The sequence below is a fragment of the Hoplias malabaricus genome, chromosome 15, assembly GCF_029633855.1.
Source record: "Hoplias malabaricus isolate fHopMal1 chromosome 15, fHopMal1.hap1, whole genome shotgun sequence".
In the NCBI taxonomy this organism is placed as follows: domain Eukaryota; kingdom Metazoa; phylum Chordata; class Actinopteri; order Characiformes; family Erythrinidae; genus Hoplias; species Hoplias malabaricus.
The window spans coordinates 29,663,195-29,683,205 of NC_089814.1; the positions used below are offsets into that span (position 1 = coordinate 29,663,195).

General features: G+C 37.9%; 2 protein-coding genes across 4 annotated transcripts in view; both read right to left on the bottom strand.

The window, feature by feature from the left end:
- fnip1 (folliculin interacting protein 1) overlaps positions 1-4,904 on the bottom strand; it is a 32,934-nt gene extending 28,030 nt beyond the window's left edge. For both annotated transcript variants that reach the window (XM_066646100.1, XM_066646099.1), the window contains exon 1: positions 4,696-4,904. In XM_066646100.1, coding sequence (XP_066502197.1) covers positions 4,696-4,784 — 89 coding nt within the window. In that variant the 5' untranslated portion in view covers positions 4,785-4,904. The remainder of the gene's footprint in view (positions 1-4,695) is intronic.
- A 3,540-nt stretch (positions 4,905-8,444) lies between these two features.
- On the bottom strand, positions 8,445-19,720 carry LOC136667973 (uncharacterized). 2 transcript variants are annotated; one of them, XM_066645165.1, is made up of 12 exons: positions 19,504-19,720; positions 19,288-19,345; positions 19,145-19,199; positions 18,660-18,705; positions 17,494-17,607; positions 17,252-17,377; positions 14,937-15,003; positions 13,461-13,537; positions 13,301-13,389; positions 12,466-12,750; positions 9,764-9,845; positions 8,445-8,564 (listed from the first exon to the last, which is right to left on the bottom strand). In XM_066645165.1, the coding sequence occupies exons 1-11, from the start codon at positions 19,544-19,546 to the stop codon at positions 9,801-9,803; spliced, it is 1,005 nt and encodes a 334-aa protein (XP_066501262.1). In that variant the 5' UTR covers positions 19,547-19,720; the 3' UTR covers positions 8,445-8,564; positions 9,764-9,800. The 2 variants fall into 2 exon arrangements, with proteins under 2 accessions (XP_066501262.1, XP_066501261.1); XM_066645164.1 differs by lacking the exon at positions 8,445-8,564 and having other exon boundaries at positions 8,715-9,845.
- Positions 19,721-20,011: the final 291 nt, after the last annotated feature.

The window sequence follows — 20,011 nt, forward strand, 5'->3', positions numbered from 1 at the left end:
TAGAGACATGACAACTTTCTTTACCATGATCTTACAGTTCTAAGAATCCTCTGGACAACTTTAAATAGCTCAGAGCGGAACATGATGGGAAGCACTATCACCACTGGGAAGCGCAGATGCTGACATGAAACCTCCACACCAACCTACGCTCCAATATACTCCTAAAGTACTGCAGTGGAATTTTAAGGCTTAAATAGCTTTTAAGAGCTTGAAGTTTATGCCTAGTTAATTAGCATCACAGAAACTGCACACCGCAGTTGCCTCCAGCTATCTCAGACTGCCTTGTGTAGTTTCCTGCACTGTAGAAAAATGAAGCAGATAACAAATGACATCAATACCTGCTAGGACGACATCTATTGACTTCCATAGAGGAGATGTAGTTCTTAAGCCGCAGCTTAACTTTTCAGATGACTAATTAGTTCTCTGTAAAATGTGCTACATACTCTGATGAATGAGTGTGTGTGTGTCGACATCCCTCCACCAGCCCACATGATGGGACATAGTATTATGAAAGATTTCCCATGATGTCTAAAATTACCACTAAGAAACTGTCAGAACCAGTAGCGGATTCAGACCTTTTCTCAAAGCCAAGGCCAGAGTGTTGCAGGTTGTACAAAGAGACTCTTTCTTAAGCATTTGTGTAAGAGATTGCTGTAAATTAGTTCTTACAAAACGATATACAAATGAGGAAGGATGGATGATGTCCATCATTATACATGGTGCATTACCCACGTCTCCACTGTAAACAGCAATCGACTGTTTGAAGGAAAGCTTAAATTTCCACAAATATAAGCCATCAGCTACGACATGTTTTAAAGTTTGCCTCATTAGTTCTGCATTAGCGTTAGCATTTTTGCTAATTACAATAATAACACAATGAATAAAAAAAAAACAATCTAATCAAATCAAAATAAACTTGTAATACACAATGTGTGTCATGAAAGGAGGAACAAAAAAAAATAAAAATACACAACCCACTATGCACCAAAACGAATATTTGGGGCCAAATTTGAAACACTGTACACATTCACTGAAATCCAAAATCAAACACACAAAAAAAGCTTGATACACTGAAACAAATAAAGCCACATGCTTTATTACGTACTTATCACATCCATGTGTATATTTACTCATGGATAAACGTTGTGGCACACACTCAGGTTATTTTCCATACAGCAAAATATAGCCATGTCACCCTCTACTAATCCAATTTGACTGCACATGCATAAAAGTAGGTCTGCATGTTGCACTACGAGATACAGAGCTGTCTTCGACATGAGGCCAATGCCAGGGCAGCAGGGCACACAAAAGCCTTTGGCTTGATATGAACGATGCGCAGCATGCTGCCTGGTGTCCCCCCTGAGCCAAAGAAATGTGAGCAGTGCTTTGGGCTTTTCTTAGGCTGGGGTCACCCATTTCACTGACCTCTGTGGTATTCTCCTGTATAGTGCAACCGTTCGATGATGAACAGCAATGTGGTACATTGTAATCAATGCCATGGAGAAGCACAAGACCAAACCTGTAAGCGCTCTCTCTCTCTCTCTCGACTGGACATATTAAAAGCAATAGATAATCTTTATTTACTCTGAAAGAAAATCATACGTAAAAGTAGCTGAGGATGCACAAGCCACTGCTTTTATATCATGAGATCTAGAGGTCAGATTCTCCAACAAGTACCTAATGCCCCCTCAGCTAACCCACGTTTTGTTTTTTTTAATGCCTTATGGAAGCCTTACACCAAACTACACGGTCGCAGACAAATTTCAAAGGTCAGAAGAAATTCATGAGAATTTTTGCTAGAAGTGTGGTGTGCGCCCTTCATCTCCATCTTTCTGTGTAAGTGACTCAAGAACATGTCTTAAGTCCATCTTTTTATCATTTAATCTTAGTTCAAACATATAGTGACTCTGCAAGACCCCCTGCCAAGTCACAGTCTGTGTCTAAAGACACACTAAAGAAGGTTCTTGTTTCTGAGAGGGTGTCAGTTTAAATTTTTTTTTATGTATTTCCAGGGTCTTTTAAAGTTTTCCAGTGTATGGCTATCATTAGTAAAAGTGCTAGTTTAAAGCCAAAATATAAATAACTAGTTTAGGGGGCGTGAGGACTGCTTTGAGAACCACTAGAGCGGTGCTTCTCGACACTGGCCGGGCACTGCCCACGGCTCTTCGTGTTTTTGTTCTGCTTTATCGCAACCACCTCAAGTCTGCGAGGTCCAGAACAAATCTTCAGACCCTCAGATGTCTTACAGCAGTGACTCATGGTCCACACATCTGAATTTTCTCATGGTTGATCAGCAGCTCTGAAAAAATTATTCAAATCTCCCATCACAACAGCGCTCAAGCTCTCCACGTTACCATAGCGCCAGCTGTGTTTACCAAGGGTGTTTAAATTAGCTCATACATCCACAGCTTTAAATTATACTAAAATTACTCTCCTTATTTTTCATGCTGGAATTTTATTTTTATCTGGATTATAGTATATAACACACTAATTAGTTCATAATTTGTAGTATAAAATTTGATTTAAAAACACAAAGACCTGTACTTACTCTCTTACAGAATTCAAAATATACAAATGTCTACCTGTATCTTTAGAAAGGACACAGACTCAGTAATGATTTTTTTTTTTTTGGTCCCTACAGGTAGACTACTAATGGGGTCAGCCGTCTGAGACCACAAGGCCAAAATGAATCAGTTATAATTAGTTCTAGCCCCACATTTGATACACTACCAAAGAAATAATTATGCAGTAAAACAATACGTACAGAATTATGGGGCAGATTTTTTCATCTGAAAATGTGTGGGTCCTATAGGACCTTAAATAGAACTCGATGGGGTATGAAGTTAGAAAAGTACATGACAAACAGCAGCTTTTAAAACCTATCCAGAAACATATTGATCTCACCACAGTTCCAGACTGGCTAACAATTAGAGAACCAATCATCTTGGTAAAAAAAATCTACATCCCAACCTCAAATGTTTAAGTCAGCTACATAAATGTGGAATGTGCTGACACAAGATTTCATACAATTTTCTTAATATCCATAAAAACCTTAGGCTATCACACGCTCTGGGGCAATGGAGTATGAGTCTAAGGTCACTATCCTAAATACCAAACATTAGCTGGAGTGGTTATAAGCCAAGCAGCACTGGGTGGTGGAGAACTGGAACTGCATACTCTGGACTGATGGAGTTCCAGCTAATAACTCATAAGCATAACTCGTGGCATAAGTTGGATTGGTATTTATGATCCAGAACTAATCATCAACGTCAGCACCTCATCTCATTAACGTGTTCCTGGCTGAATCCATTACTTATTGACAGCAAAGTTCCAATGAATAAACGGTGTTCAGAATGGAGCCCCACTCACTCTTCCCTACATTACTCACTGTAGATTGCATTATTGAAGCAAACTGAATTCAGGAGGGTAGTGCAGGCATTCAGACACAACCTCATGCATGTTTACTCACTACTGCGCAATAGCAGATACTATCATATAAACACTACAAACCTCATGCCCTCAGTCTGTTATAAGCAGAGTGTGTCTGTACACAGGGGAAGAGCCTGAACCTGTTGTTTAAGAAAGTACTTAATATATATTTTGCAATACAAAATATCCTTGGCTGGGAGTTATTATGTGATCTGAATGCTACTTACCTGCACAAGCTCTGTACTACATGCAATGTTTTTTTCCCCATTATCTGCAGACAGCTAGACACCAGTTGTACAGTACTTATTGTGTTGAATTGTGGAATTGTTGATTGTGTACTATGTATTTGGACACAACTACAATATAATAGAACCCCAAAATAGTACACATCTATTGGATTAAGCCTTTTCAGAATAAGCAAAACATTGTCAATAGTAATTACAATATATATATATATATATATATATATATATATATATATATATATATAAAGAGAGAGAGAGAGAGAGAGAAAATAGAGCTTGTTACATCTTCAAAACCAATTACTTTAGACTTTAAATCAAACCAAGAACCAACCCAACTACGAGTATTAAGAGCCCACCGTTCCCCTTCATTATTCATTGATTAGTAAACGTGCTAAAACCCAGCACCCCCCTCAGAACAGTCACATGCCTTGTCCAGGTAACAGCCAGCCTGCACCTTATCTCATACTTATCAGCCCCTACTTATCACACCCTCACAGCTGCAGTTTTAACCGCATTATGTGACTGTACATATGCCTTCTCTCGCCTTTAACCACAAAAATAAACACACTAAACTAACGTTCCTGGCCCTTTTCAACTCCCAGCCCGATGTGTTTCTGCTTTACCACGCTCATATAGGCTGTACTCACAAAACAGTCTGTTATTTACTCCGTTTCATGGCGTTAACGTTGAGATTCACCTCCAAACCCCAGCATCGAATCCTCAACACTGCCGTTAACGGTTAACGTTACACCAAATCCCCACTACAGCGTGCTAGCGCGGTAGCTAGCAGTTAGCCACGTCCAAGACGACTACAGCTGAATTACGTTGTTTTTATAAACACACACAGAGAGCACGGGGTTAATTATACAGCGTTTTAGTACAATACAGATTCAATATGAGACATAGACGGCTAGAAACGGACTCATCAACTCTCCACAGTAGTGTTGTGTCTGTGTTTGCTGTTCGCGCGGACAGACACAGATATGTTTATACGGAGAGGGAGAGAGAGAGATACTCGTACCTGAACGCGGGGTCGTCCTTGTTACATTTCGGTGGCGGAGAGAAGGCGCTTTTTTTGTTGAAGAGTTTGTGGAAAAGCGTGGGAGGCATTTTGGACCCACTTTTGTCGACATTTACAAACGCAGTAAGTCCCCGTTTTCTTTCGCTCAGTTCCTGAGCCACGCACCGTTCCTCGACTCTGACTCCATTTGTGGCCTAGCGGCAGTCATATGACAGGCATTAGTCACAGTCTCTCTCACATACACACACACACACACACACACACACACACACGTACACAAGCTCCACAAGCTCCACACACCCCGCCATTGGTTGCTATTCTCAGAGACACACCACGTGGTCGCACACCAGCGCACTGTTGATGTTTTCGGGTTAAACTCCAGTTCACCGAGTTCTGCCCGAGAATGTAGCCGTAAACGCAGCAGTCAAGAGCGGCGCTCTTAGTGCCAAACTGAAATTAAATCAGCACAGGGAAAAATTGTGAAATACAGTGCTCACGATGTATTACTTATCCAAAGAAACATGCAGAAGACATGACAAAATGAGAAGCAAAAGTACTATTACATCTTTGTCGTTTGACCTCTTCTCCAGCTTGTTAAATTATAATACAAATAAACAACAACAATGATTTACATTTTTAAACGGAATTCACGGAAGTCACCGCTGATAGAATGGAGCAGGATGGGACTGGGTTTTTAGACTTTAAAAAAGTTCCGGGCGGAATTTCACAAACGTCCGGGATTTTTTCTAGAGGTTACATTGAATTTCGAGGAGCGTTTCGTTCACAAACTAGTCCCGCCCTCCCCTACTCCGATTGGTTCGCTTGAGTGAGAAGGGGGCGTGGTGAAGTAGCCTAAAATCTTCTGATTGGACGGTCTGACTGTAGCGCTACAGTTATTGGTCGATAATCTTCTCTGTAAACATTTAATTGGTCAGTCTGCACGTCAGTAGTCCTTGTTTACGTCAGGCAAAACTCATGTACCCACCCTCATCTCGAGCAGCTATGCCGAAACGTAAATGTAAGTTCTCGGATGAATTAAAAAAGAAATTCCCATGTTTTGTGTCACCGCCCCCCCCCCCCACCCCCCCCCCCCCCCCCAAACAAGACAACTAACAAAGATTAGACAGATTCCTTTCCATTCAGCTGTTGGCCCTAAACAATATAACACAGTCTAGTTGTAATATAATTCACACATTTGCTCGCTCTCTGGTGTTCTGGCTTTAATAATCTAAAGGTTTCACCCATTTTGTGAAATTTTAAACAAATAGCTGTGTAGTTGAACACGCCAGTTAGTCAGTAATGGTCAGATGTGACTGTCTATTCCTATCCTATCATAAGCACAGATTACTTTCAGCTTTGTAAAAATATAGAGCAGAAAATTACATGAAAGGGTTTGAGTCACAGAAACGCCTACCTGCATTAAGAGGAGGCTATGATAAATTATATTAGAGACTATTAGGACAGTGTAATGTTGAACAGAAATCAGCTAAAAACCAGTGAAAAAAACGTAGTGATATAAAGACACGAAGGCACGCAAGGTGAAGTGTGTCCCAGTTCTGCTCTCAGCTCTGAGCACTTGAACACTGAAACACTTGCACCCATTTTGCTAACCTACAATGCTAAAAACATAGGACATGAAGGTATAGTCACCCTAAATGTGACACGGCTGAATATGAGCCAATCTGGGCTCACAAAGAGTGCCCTATTTGCATACGGTCCCCTGTTATGTTTGATAGTGTTTATGGGTTCTTGTTCCCTGTACTTTATGATCTTATTAGATTATGATAAAGAGTATTTTAAGCAGTACATATTGGGCTGCATTCCATTTATCTCGGAAGTTGGAAATTGGAATGATGTCACACCCAAACTGTGTTCCAGTTAAACATTCAGAAAATCTATGCCCTGTGTTTTTATAGTTAACTTGTTCCTGGTTAGCATTGTTAGCTCTAATAAATGGTATGCTACTTCTGCATTAACACATTGATATTTAGACAGCCATCTTGGATTCTGTAGTTAGAGGTTGGTAAGAATACCCCAATTTTCAGAGGGGAGGTGTTCCATTTGAACATCCGACATATAGGTAGTGGGCTATGCAGGGTACTTGGCCATTTTAAGTGAGATTACAAACTGTAGAGAGTGAAAACAGTTGGAAAATGTAGCATTTCAAATTCAAAATTTAAAATCTTTTGTATTTTGTTTCAGTTAAGAATGAAACACTGTGGAAACAATGTAACAGTGGTCTTGCTTTTAGTTTGGTAGGTTTTCTGCATGTTATTATGGTGAAGTAATTCATAATTCATTAATATGGTGAAATAATTGGCCATAATTCCTATTCATAGTGTAATGTCATTCACCTGTAAGATTTATGCATTTGAGTTTTCAATTTTTATCTTTCATGGAGGTCATTTTGTGATGTTTGTGTAGGTTTATATTTACAATTTCAACCAATATCCCTTTGTCCCTATAAAAACATACAGGGCTTGGGAATGTGAAATCACATACACAATCCACCATTTCATAAGTGATTTAAATGGGATGTCTTCTATTGTGGGGAAATGCTGTTCTCTCTGGTTTGTTTATGTTCAGAAGCTGTTTTTAAGATTTGCATAGTTGCTGAAGTTTAAATAGACTTTACCTTTTTATTCCCCTCTCAATTATCATAGAAACTCATTTGTAACATGAGACGTTTGGTTAAGCACCTTGTCGTCTCCAAAATTTGGAGAAATTCCACTGAACGCTCCTCCGAAACAGCAAAAATAAGTCAATATTACCCGCCTATGGAGCAGCAATAGCACAATATCCTCATCTCCATTTATGCTTTTCAACGTTCTCTTTAATAACTCCAGATGCCTTTGCTCTGCAATGAGCAGAGAGAGAGAAAGCCTAGCATTACCAGACCGAAACAGTTTTATTTTTTACCCATTTACTGAGCCTAGGGATTCATAAATACATTAGAGCAGTTTCAAACAGCAAACAGACTGGATAGCTAGAAAATAGTGAGAAAAAAATCCTCAGAATTCTTTTTTTTTTTTAATTAAAATCATTAACCATTAAAACTGGAAAGCAACAAATGTCTTATGGCCAGTGTTGAGGAGTAATAAAATACATGCAACTGTTACATATTTAGAATACAAACGTGTATTACAGTTATAATGGATTTACATGCAAGTCAAATTATCCAGCCAACAGTGTCCTGTGTAGCAACCATGTGTTCACAGATGGACTAGAGCATGACAAACACAAACTAGGCATCAAGATGAGCTACTGTATGACTTTAAATCTACAAGGTGGACCAACAATGTAGGTGTGTCTAATAGAGTGGACAGTTGGTGTTGAAATCTCCAGCATCAATGCTGTCGGATCTGTTCAAATCAGCACAAAAGAACCTGCAATGCTGAGGATGATCCACCACCCAAATCATACCTGTTGTCTGGGGGTCATTACCATTTAATAACAGTGTGCAAAGAGGCTGAGAGTATAAAGGATAACAGATGGACTACTATCTGTAATTTTAAAACTCAATTGCATCTACATGATCAGTGAAGCTCATAAAATAAACAATGAACACAAGATGAAGGATGTGGTTGTAATGTAAGGGTTCACTGATTCTACATATCATGGCATTGCTCTGTTGCTTGTTCCCATTCCATTTTTTTTTAAAGATTAGTCCTTTAGTGTTTTGTTTTCCCAGTGCTTTTTTTTTTTTATTGGACAAGCTCTGATTTTGGAATTGTGTGGGTAAATGAGTCCCCCAGCTTTCTCACCTGAGGAACATTAGCTCTGAATCCAAAACACCATTCAAACTCATCCCAGTGTTACAAAGAGCAGCTTTGTCACTCCATGAAGTCAAAGACAACAAAACCACGACCCTGGAACACAACACACTATTACTTTAAGAAAATGCATTATTCCCATTTCATACCAGACATTTTCAAAAGCTTGTTTCTGTTGGAAACATCACACTCCGGAGTCCTGCTTAATTATAAATATTTATTTATTATTAACAAATACATCTTTTCCACATCTGAATCCAGTGTCAATCATTTTAAGCTCATGTAAATTTCATCTTACAAGCATAAACAAAGATGATTCAACTTGTTAGTAGATAGACTGCAGCACATCACTGAATACGTTTAAATAATTACATGTTATTTCATCTCTTGCTTGTGGCCTCATCAACTAGCTGATGACATGCAGTTGGTAGAGAACATGAGTGAGCTTTAGAAAGCTAAACACAACTGAGGTTTTCATTTTCCTTTTCAGTCGACTTGAGCTTTCTTCCAGAAGTATACAAATATATTACCAGCAAGAGCCTGAAGCTGCTAAACAGTGGATATAAAAAAGTCTATATGCCAGTGCTGAAATGTTTTTGTGATGATACATATGAGAATAAAATTATTTTTTTCAGTCTGTGACATATAACAGATATTTATGGAGAAATTTAGGAGGGGGGGTGTGTTATAAAAAAAATAAAATAAAATAGTAGTTGGCAGAAATTCCTGAAGCTCTCTTGCCACACTCTAAGCAAGTTTTCATCAATTATGAAGGAATATGCAAAGTTCTTGTTAAAGTCACTGTTGTGCCATATTTTATCCACTTGTTGGTGACCAACCTTATTGTGTTCCATGGTATACCTATCGCCTTTAACATTTTTTTTGTACTTTTCTTCTGACTCATATCATTCAACAGTGAGATCCATTTGATGCTTTGTAAAATTTGTAAAAAGACTACGGGTAATGCGGAATTAAACATGGAGATAAACAAAGTAATTTTAACCAATGGCAGGTGTCTACTATTTAATTTGAATTTGAATATGGTTTATTCTGAACACAGCCACATCCCCAAATGGTGTGCAAACTTAGGCAACCACATTATTAACTTTTTATATCATTTCTCCCCACTAAATGATTTTGTTTTTCAGTTGTTTTGCACATATTACAGGGCACATTGCTGGAAATAAATCTGAAATGATTTATTTAAACAGCGTTGTGTAGAAATGGACATTGCTATAAATATTGCTGCCCTCTGCTGGAACATGTTACAACTGTATTGAATGAAGTCCACACACCATCAGAACAAAATTGCAGGTAGACAATCGTTACATCTTATCTTTTGTCATCTTCAGCCAGGGATAAATCGTTGAAGATAATCTAAAGGAAATACAAACACAAGCAATTATGTACAGCTTGAAGTGTATAATAGCAAAGAATACATTCTTTCTAGATGTACTGCAAACAACACAATTCTTCCATTCTGGTTGTGAGAATAGGGATGGATCTGTCATCTGGAGCCTCATTTATAAAGTGTATTTGAATTTGATCATAAAATATATTCTCAGTATTTGCATACAATACGATTTATAAAAGTCTCAGAACAGCACATTATAAAGCATATAGCACACCAGTGTTGCCATTCCTATGTAAGACTGGAATCTTTTTCTCTACCCAGATTCTCTATATCAATTTACAATTACCTAACCCTGCCTTGCGCCCAATGATCCAGGTAGGCTCCAGACCTATGGAGAGAGATTAGCCTCAAAATACTTTACAAATGCGTAAATCCATAAACTAAACACAAGTCACAGATATGTTTCACTGTTCACAAATGAACACATCCCAATCTGTGTCTCACAATCTGCAATCTTTTTCAAATAGTTACATTCATAAATACATATTTTTGGTTTTCATAGATATATCACAATTTTATGCGAAAATAAATACATTAGTTTACATTTACATTGAATATATTTGTAAAGTTTAAGTCACCAATTTAAAATGTATTTGTAAATTGTAGAATCTGCGTTTGTGGATCAAGTGATTTACATTTATGCATTTGGCAGACGCTTTTATCCAAAGCGAGGATCTAACATTCAAACTACAGCACAATTTATACAAATTACCTTACATTGAGTGCAATATGCCAGGAAGTAATAAGTGCATTAAAGAAAGATTTTCAGTGCAAGAGATACTCTCGGAAGAGCTGGGTCTTCAAGGATTTCTTGAATGCGGAGAGGGTTCCTGTTGCTCCGATAGTGCTCGGAAGCTCATTCTACCAGCGTGGTACCAGAGATGAGAATAGCCTCGACTGACCTGTACGGGGTGTTGGCCGTGTTAGTTGGCGCTCCTTTGAGGAACGGAGAGGGCGGGCGCTAACGTATGGTTTTAAGAGTTTATTGAGGAAGATGGGAGCAGAGCCAGTGAATACTCTGAAGGCCATCATTAGTGATTTAAATTTGATGCGAGCAGCTAAGGGTAGCCAATGGAGCTCAACTAATAGGGGCGTGACATGTGCTCTTTTAGGCTGGTTGAAAACGGAAGTCACTCACGTGTTTTCCGTGATGTATATTTGTTCATTTCCTCCGGGTTTTTGGATTTTGAGAATTTACTTTTGCATTTCAGCAGATCCAAATACAAATGCAGTCTGATCCACAAATGTGGAGAGCAGGCGAACAAGAGGATATTCTTGTTCTAAAGGAAATTCTCAAAATCCAAAAACCTGTGAGAGGAAATGAACAAGTGAACGTTTTGGCATAGCTGCTCCAGATGAGGGTGGGTACATGAGCTTTGCCTGACGTAAACAAGGACTACTGACGTGCAGACTGACCAATTAAATGTTTACAGAGAATGTTATCGACCAATAACGGTAGCTCTACAGTCAGACCGTCCAATCCGAAGATTTTAGGCTACTTCACCACGCCCCCTTCTCACTCAAGCGAACCAATCAGAGTAGGGGGGGCGGGACTAGTTTGTGAACGAAACGCTTCTCGAAGTTCTATGTAAACTCTAGAAAAACAAAATCCCGGACGTTTATGAAATTCCGCCCGGACATTTTTTTTAAGTCTAAAAAAGAGAACACGTAAAAGAGTTGATCTATGTATTCTGATATATGCACAAATTATAGAATCACTATGCTAACAATATTCATGTTTCTGTTTGTTTGTTTTTAAATTTTGTAGCACACAAATATATAGAGTATGTATACTATACAGACGTAAAAGAGGACGTCTGGTCACCCTAATTTACACGTTTGTAAAATATTTTGAGACTAATCTCTCTCCATACGGAAACACAATGACCCTGAACTGAACAAGCGGTTACAGATAATAAATGAATGAATGATTTTCCAGTTATTTAAACAGCAATTTAAACTCAAACACAAATAACCTTTATAAATAAGCCACCAGATTTATTTACAGCCAAACTGGCAGATGAACATAAAACAGATGGAACTGATAATGTGATTAATCACAGTCCTAAAGCACAGTTTAGCGTTTTCTCACTAGAATCAAGTTATCAGCTAATTATCAAGTAATTTACCAGCTGATGTGTTAGAGCTCTTACAACACCAAACAGCAGAGCTGTGGGCTGCCAGGAAAGAAATCAATCCAGGCACATAATGCAGCAATCAGTACATTTCTCTTAAGTTTCATTTATCAACTGCTAGAAATTTTATTTTTTGGTTCTCGGCTCCCCCTACAGTTACAGTGTGTAAGTCACTTTTACAGCAGTGTCCTTCAATCAAACTTGTACATCCTCCAAAGTGTTGAGCCCAGAGCAGCAACAACAGAAGCTCTAGTCTCCCTATTACAAGTCAGTGGAGCATTACAATGATTTTGACGCTGTAATTTTAAGGTACAAATAGTACTTAGCGCTCCTAAAAATAAAGGTTCAAGTCATTTACTAAATTACAGGTTTCTGATTTTATTGCATTTTTAGAAACATATCCCAAATTTCTGAAAATGTGGTTCGTATATAATTAAGACCTATTTACCGGGTTTGCAGGGAACTGAAAGGTGTAGGTCTTCTTCAGACTTTGGAAGAACATCTTTTTCTCTTCTTCATCAGCAAAGGCAAATAATTTTGCTGGTTCTGAGGAAAGCTCCTGTGGATCCATTCCCTCTTTCTTTGGCCCTTCCAGTTTATTCTTCTGTACATCACAGGCTTGGTTCTGAGGTTCCACTAGAGCTTCAAGTACTGTTATGTCTCGTGTGCTAACAATGTCATTGAATGTCACCACCTTTCTACATTTTATGGGCTTGTTTCTTCCTACAAGAGGCTAAGAAAAAGAATTTCATATTTCCAGTAGTGGGTAGTAACAAATTACATATTGCAATGTGGGTTGTGTTGTATTCCATTTCCCAAATTATTATATTATTTCAGAATTTATATATATATTTAACTGAAAAAATGTCAAAGTTGGGACTTCTTATCCAAACAAGCCTCATTTCTTATGTTGGTTTGCATCAGATCACTACATATTTAAAAATATCCTCTTCTTCCATTTACTTTCAGCGCTGTAGATTCAGCTCTGAGCCACACAGCCACCTGCTTTTCTCTGTGAGCCATAACTTCTTTTTGAGCCTGTGTTTGTGACGTTAATACTGACGTTAGCACTTCACTACATTCGACCAGACAAGCTGGTTTCTGAATAATTATTTTGGCTTTACAGATTTGTAGTCCTTCAAGAACAAAAGCAGGCATATTTTAGCACAATGAAAAAGTATAAAAGTATGTAGTGCATGAAGTCCATGGGACTAGTGTTAATAAGTGTTCTACAGTCATTAAAAGCTTTATATAGAAACATGTATAAAACTATGAGATATTACCCTTCTTTTTACAACAGGAGAAAGTACCACAACTCTCTTATTTTCAGGAGTCCTTTCTACAGCTCCAAATACATTGAGGTCATCACTTCCTGAAAAAAAGGTAGAATTTACATGCAAATTCTGAGGTCAATATACTGAGGTCAGTGGTATATGTGAATACCTGCTATATTTTTTGCTGCTGATGATGATGATGATGCACTCCTTAGCTCGACCAAAGGTGAGGATCTAAAAGTAGAGCTGTGAAAGAGATTAAATTATCTACAAATCTGTTGGAAAGATCACACATTTCACAAAGTTGCTTTAGCATCAATATATCGAGTGGGTATTAAAATTAAACTTCTGTCCTCACTGTCATACAGTTGATCTATGTATTCTGATATATGCACAAATTATAGAATCACTATGCTAACAATATTCATGTTTCTGTTTGTTTGTTTTTAAATTTTGTAGCACACAAATATAAAGAGTATGTATACTATATAGTATATTGGTATATAGTGTCAGTATGCATGTGTGACTGAGATACAAGCTAGTTTTATGATGTGCACTGCATCTAAAAACTGGTCCATGACAAGGCTCCATCTATAAAACTGATCTGTCAGCTGCTATTCAAGAAAGTTAGTACAACCCTTATGTAGAATCACGCTTTTTAATATTGAAGTTAATGCCTCAAAGAATTTGTGCTGTGATAGGATCACGAGGAACTAGAAAGTATCTGCTGTATTTTTATTTTTGATGATTCTATCATTTTTTAAATACATGTGATTTAAGAATCAAGTTGTTTTTCACAAAGCTGGAATGTTCAGATGTTAAAAAAAAATCTGTGATTTGTTAATTTGCTACTAAATTTCAAATCTCTGTGAAGTACATTGATTTGCCATCTATTAATTGCTTGAAGAGGGCGGCACGGTGGCGCGGTAGGTAGTGTCGCAGTCACACAGCTCCAGGGACCTGCTCCAGGGACCCTGTGTCTGCGTGGGTTTCCTCCGGGTGACTGTCTGAGGAGTGTGGTGTGTTCTCCCTGTGTCTGGATGGGTTTCCTCCGGGTGACTGTCTGTGTGGAGTGTGGTGTGTTCTCCCTGTGTCTGCGTGGGTTTCCTCCGGGTGACTGTCTGTGAGGAGTGTGGTGTGTTCTCCCTGTGTCTGCATGGGTTTCCTCTGGGTGACTGTGAGGAGTGTGGTGTGTTCTCCCTGTGTCTGCGTGGGTTTCCTCCGGGTGACTGTCTGTGAGGAGTGTGGTGTGTTCTCCCTGTGTCTGCATGGGTTTCCTCCCACAGTCCAAAAACACACGTTGGTAGGTGGATTGGCGACTCAAAAGTGTCCGTAGGTGAGAGTGTGAGAGTGAATGTGTCTGTGTCGCCCTGTGAAGGACTGGCGCCCCCTCCAGGGTGTATTCCTGACTTGCGCCCAATGATTCCAGGTAGGCTCTGGACCCACCACGACCCTGAACTGGATAAGCGGTTACAGATAATGAATGAATGTATAATTGCTTGAAGAAATCAATCACCCAATGGGATAGTACTTATATAACGTCCACTAAAATTTTTAAAAAGAAAAATCACAATCTGAAAATTAACAAATGTTGGTGTATTTTGTTGAACTTACATGAACAAGTTATACAAAGATGAACACTTACCCAGGAGATGACACAGGCTGAGGGGGTGACAGACAAAATGACTCTTTTGCAGCTTCAGGAGAGAGCTCTGTGGAATATTCAAGCTGAATAAAGTATCTCACAAACAATAAAACACATTTTTGTTTTAGCAAAAGAATATTCGTACTGATTTTCCCCTGAACCCCACATGTAGTGAATCCAGCCAAAGTATAGTGCCCAAGTTCACTTATATCATTTTGCACCAATGCTACATAGATAATGTAGTTATCTATACAATGTCATCCTATAGCCACAATTCTGTCAGTATTATTGTTCATTTTTATAGATAAACTGCATTAGACAGACAGAAACATATGGAATATATCCATTTAGATCTATAGCTACATTGCAAAACACTGGAAGCAATATTCAGACACTAATCACGTCTTGGCTAAATAACAAAAATTATAATTAGGTAGAGATAGTGTAGTGTAAATAATGTTTGCAAAACAAATATCACATAGTATACATAGCATTTCTATAGCGTTCCTTCATATAAGCTTTGGAATCTGAGGTCCATATGTGTAGCAACAGAGGCAGTAGCCGAGTAAGGCTGTAGTTTGTATACATCAATATTCCAGTGTGTTGTAACAGCAGAAATAAGTATTATTATGCTCATAATAAATACATTCTGATGAAGCTCATTTGGTCCAAGCCTGTTTATTACTAAATGTTCTTACACTATATGGACAAAAGTACTGCAACATTTACACCTAAATCCAAAATTCAAAATCCTCCACTGTTTGCATCTATAATAGGTTCCACTCTTGTGGGAAAGCTTTCTACCAAATTTTGAAGGTTGTCTGTGGGGAATTTTTGCAAATTTACCCAGAAGAAAGAGCGGTCTGACGCTGATGTTTGACAAGGCAATGGTAACGTTCCCCTGGTATGCACCAAACCCAAACTCATCCATCCCAAATATAGAAGCGTGATATTTTACACACATTTCCAATGCTCCAAAGTCCAGTGGCATTTTGGTTGGTGATGCAAGGCTTGCATGCAGATGTTTCGTGAAACGCCTTTCCTCTTAATAGAAAGGTGTTTTCCTTTACAAATTTTTATAAAGGCAGACTGCATGGTGACGTGCTTAACCTTATACTTCTGTGGCAACGGGACTGAATTTAAACATTAGTAGGTGTGTCCCAATATCTTTGTTAATATAGTATATGTGAATTTATTTATTTTTTTAATCTACTTTAGAGACAAATGAGAAATATAAATGTGATTAATCACACACAATGATGCATTGAAAGATGACTTATCATGGACAAGAAGTTTGTCATCCCCACCATTCCGGCAGTCAATTGTGACCAAGGCTGTAATGAAATTATTACATGAGCATTTTTTTTCCACTTGTATCCTTTTACTGGTTTAAAAACTATGAGCGTGTTGTGTGCAGACTAAGTTCTACAATGGAACAATTAACAATGTTAACCACTAACATAGACTTAAATCCTTTAATATCCTTTGCACATTTCTACTTTATCCTTAGGGATGTAAAGGTTTAATATACGAACTAGTACCATAAAAATTTATAGTTTCTGGTTTACTTTAGTACTGTGTTAAATGTGTTTTGTTTAACATATATTTCAGTTGAACAGTGGCTGTGGTTAAGACCTGATAATATAACATTTCATCATTGTCATCACCACAAGCTAAATTTGTAATGTATTCATAAGATTTGGCTTTAATGCAGGAGTGTCCAAACCTCATAGGGCCAGTGTGGGTGCAGTGTTATTCCAAAGCATACCTGATTCCACTTGTTTAATTAAACAGTCTCAGTCTTCAAATAAATTATCACTTGCTGCATGACTTCAAACTTCAGTCACTCTGGCCCTTTGCGGATAAGTTTGGACAGCTCTGCTTTAATGAGGGAAAAACTGAAGGACTATAGATTACAGACAGTTCACTTTTGCTGTAGGACTGTGCTGTCACAGACCTTCGGGTGAAATGTAAACAAGTCCTACACCAAGGCGTGGAATTCAGGGCATTTATAAATTTAGAACTGTTCACAGGTTAGTAATGGAAAATGTATCCAAGTAACAACCCCTGGTATCCATTCTGAGTTTGTCTTGGTGTGGAATCCTTTCACTTTGCTCAAACGTCTCCGGTTTTAGTGCTGTCTTTTAAACTGTTCTTCAGTGTATTTATTGTGACAATGCTCCAATAATGACATAATGATGAAGTAATTAGCAAAAATCACACGCATCTGACAAACACTTACACATTGCCATTTTTTTTTTAAACTCTAGACATCCTTAGTCAAAACACATCCTTGAATAGCAAGCGTGCAATACCTAAAATGGAGGAGAGGTTTGGAGGCTGTTGCATAGATATATCCAGAGCATGACTGAGGTCAAGAAGAGTTGAGTTCTTAACGTGTGTGTGCACAATTTCATCTTCAGTCACCAAACCTGTAACCTCTTCTCAGACAAAACAGAAAAGAACACAACAAATATTATACATTTTCTTGAGCCAATCTGTTATTTATACAGCTGTGAAAAAAAACCCAGTCAGTAATAGCAAGACAAGCCTGTACCATAAGAATCAGCTTTGCGAACCATTTCAATGGAAGGAAAGGAGCTCTCTGCTTCTGTGTCCAAATCCATACAATCCAACAAAAAGCTGGAAACACCAGAGGGCATAATCATACCTGAATTATAACAGAAAAGCAAAGCTTTACATTTGGATGACTCACATACACACGCACAGGCTACGCTATTAGATACATTTACCATATCTTTGCTCATTGTCTACATTATCAGATCCACGACCTGCATTTTGTAATATTAGAATTAGTTGAATGGCTGTTCAATTTTACAGGCCTTCTTTATTGTGTTCATCGATGGTTAGGACCATCACTGAGTAGGTGTTTTTTTTTTCTCCCAGATTACTGTGTTGAAATGATACAGGTGAGACATGAATATCAATGGAGATTTAAATACTTTGTGCTTTCTGTTCATTCAAACACTCTAACCATGTTGGTCTACATTAAGCAGTAGTCATTTTCTGGTTCGTGGACTATACTCCTACGGTTACCAAGCAAATTTCATGACCACATCACTGCTGTAAACCTGTGAATGATCCATATTCCAAATAATACCTGCTGTGAGCTGGCCTCTGCAGGTCCTGACCATTGGGTAAAAATACTAACATGTACACAGATGGACTAACAGTGACCTATACAAGGTAACTGACCTTATGTAATAGACAGCAGTGTATAGCGTAGGTATATCTAAACAAATTGCTAGAGAATGCTTTGAGAGTTTGGGAACTTGCTTAATTCTTAATATGAATCATTTTCCAAAATTAAATCTAAATATATGCATTAAACCATTCAAAGTAATGTGTATATCTCATGAAATATGTAATTTTTAGAAATGGTTATTTTGCTAACAATGGCTTAAATGTTTACAGGGTTAAGTAGCATGAGAGCTTATGGCATGAGGATATTAACAATTTACTATTTTTTAAATATATATATATATATATATATATATTTTTTTTTTTTCCCCCAAAAACACCTCATGGAACTGGCTTGTAACACATTCACATATGTTGCTGTAACATTTTTCAAGTGTTTAAATGTCTGTTGTCCTTACTTTATGCCCATATTTGTATATTTAATATTAGGATAATGGAACCCAATGTTGCTGAAGATTGTGATCAAACTACAAATTTTAACTGAAAATATTCAAACTCAACTTGTGCTGTCTTGGCTGGGGTCCTTTGCGCTGAGTGTCATTAAACCCTGTTTAAAACAGACATGATAGTATGTAAAAGGTTACACGTTTTTAACATATCGTCACCCATCTCCATTTTTATTCATGTTTATGACGTTGGTTGAACACAGCAGCTATCCTTCACATTTTACATAAACATTTCATGATGTAACAACCTAAATGCTGCAAAATTACTAGGAATAAACCCTTTCTATGTTGACTTCCATTGAAAGTTAAGGTTTTTTCCCTCTTCACCTATAAAGTAAGCAAAGGTGATTTCCTTCAGAGAGCATGGGCATTATTGTGGCATCTGTGGTGTTTATAAATGATAAACACAATGTGCCTTACAAAGTAAATTAATTATTAGTGCCTTGAAACGTCTGGGTATATTCTAACATTATCATCATCTTCTTCTTTGCCGCTTAATCCATTAGCTAGCTAACTTCAGTGTAGTGTAAATAAAACCACCTTATTGTAAACTCTTCGTCCTTCAAAGGGTCTTCCTTGCGGCTTCCGAATACCCCTGAAATTTGTAACGAGAATTGCAACGGTTAGTACGGTTTTGAATGCCCGAGACCCCTGGTGTCAAGGACAAAATATGCATTTCTTACCTTCCCTTATCACATGAAACATTCTTCCGTCTTTTTTTGTGAAAATTTGATGGCAAATCTGTTCAATGTAAAGGTTACAGCTCAAAGCAAATTTTATCACTTTATTTGGAATAACGTTTATTTGTATAATCATTCTGTTCGAAATGTTTGTCAATCCTAGAAATATATACGTTACGCTAACGTTGTTTTACAATCAGTCAGCTTTTGTTTACGCACTGGGAATCTTCATAGGAGTCATACTGCGACTCATCTTCGACATTTACTCTCTGCTTTGAATCTGCTCCTCTGTTTATTTCAACGCGCGTGTTTAATACGACTATTGTAAACAATAAAACAGCTTAACGTGTAATATAGATAAACATTACTGCAAAGCCAGCTTTCCCGCCAAAGACTGTTATAACGTAATGATGAAGAGTCGGTTCCCAAAGTATCGATTCTTCCATTCCCACGCCTCTGGGCGCCAGGGTTGTTTAACCGACAATTCTGAGAGTCGAAATGTTTGGAGTCGACTCAGTCCCAGTTTTCTGGTAAATTTTTCACTCCAGGTTAACCATAAATCCCTCTCATTTTCAAACGGATATAACGTATCTATTTGAGCCATATATATTTTAAAATTGGGTAAACTATATTTCAATAGGTTGAATAGTGTATTTCTATTTAGCGTAATCTTTGTCAGAAAATCTTTGTGTAAAAAATCTGCTCAGAATGTACTGAATTCGATGCG

Excerpts from the sequence above, each read along its gene's own strand:
- LOC136667973 (XM_066645165.1), bottom strand. The coding sequence starts at position 19,546 with ATGTCGAAGATGAGTCGCAGTATGACTCCTATGAAGATTCCCA. Across the intron at positions 19,346-19,503 it reads GACTCCTATGAAGATTCCCA|ATTTGCCATCAAATTTTCAC; the intron begins GTGCGTAAACAA and ends TACATTGAACAG. Across the intron at positions 18,706-19,144 it reads GACGAAGAGTTTACAATAAG|GGTTTAATGACACTCAGCGC; the intron begins GTGGTTTTATTT and ends TGTTTTAAACAG.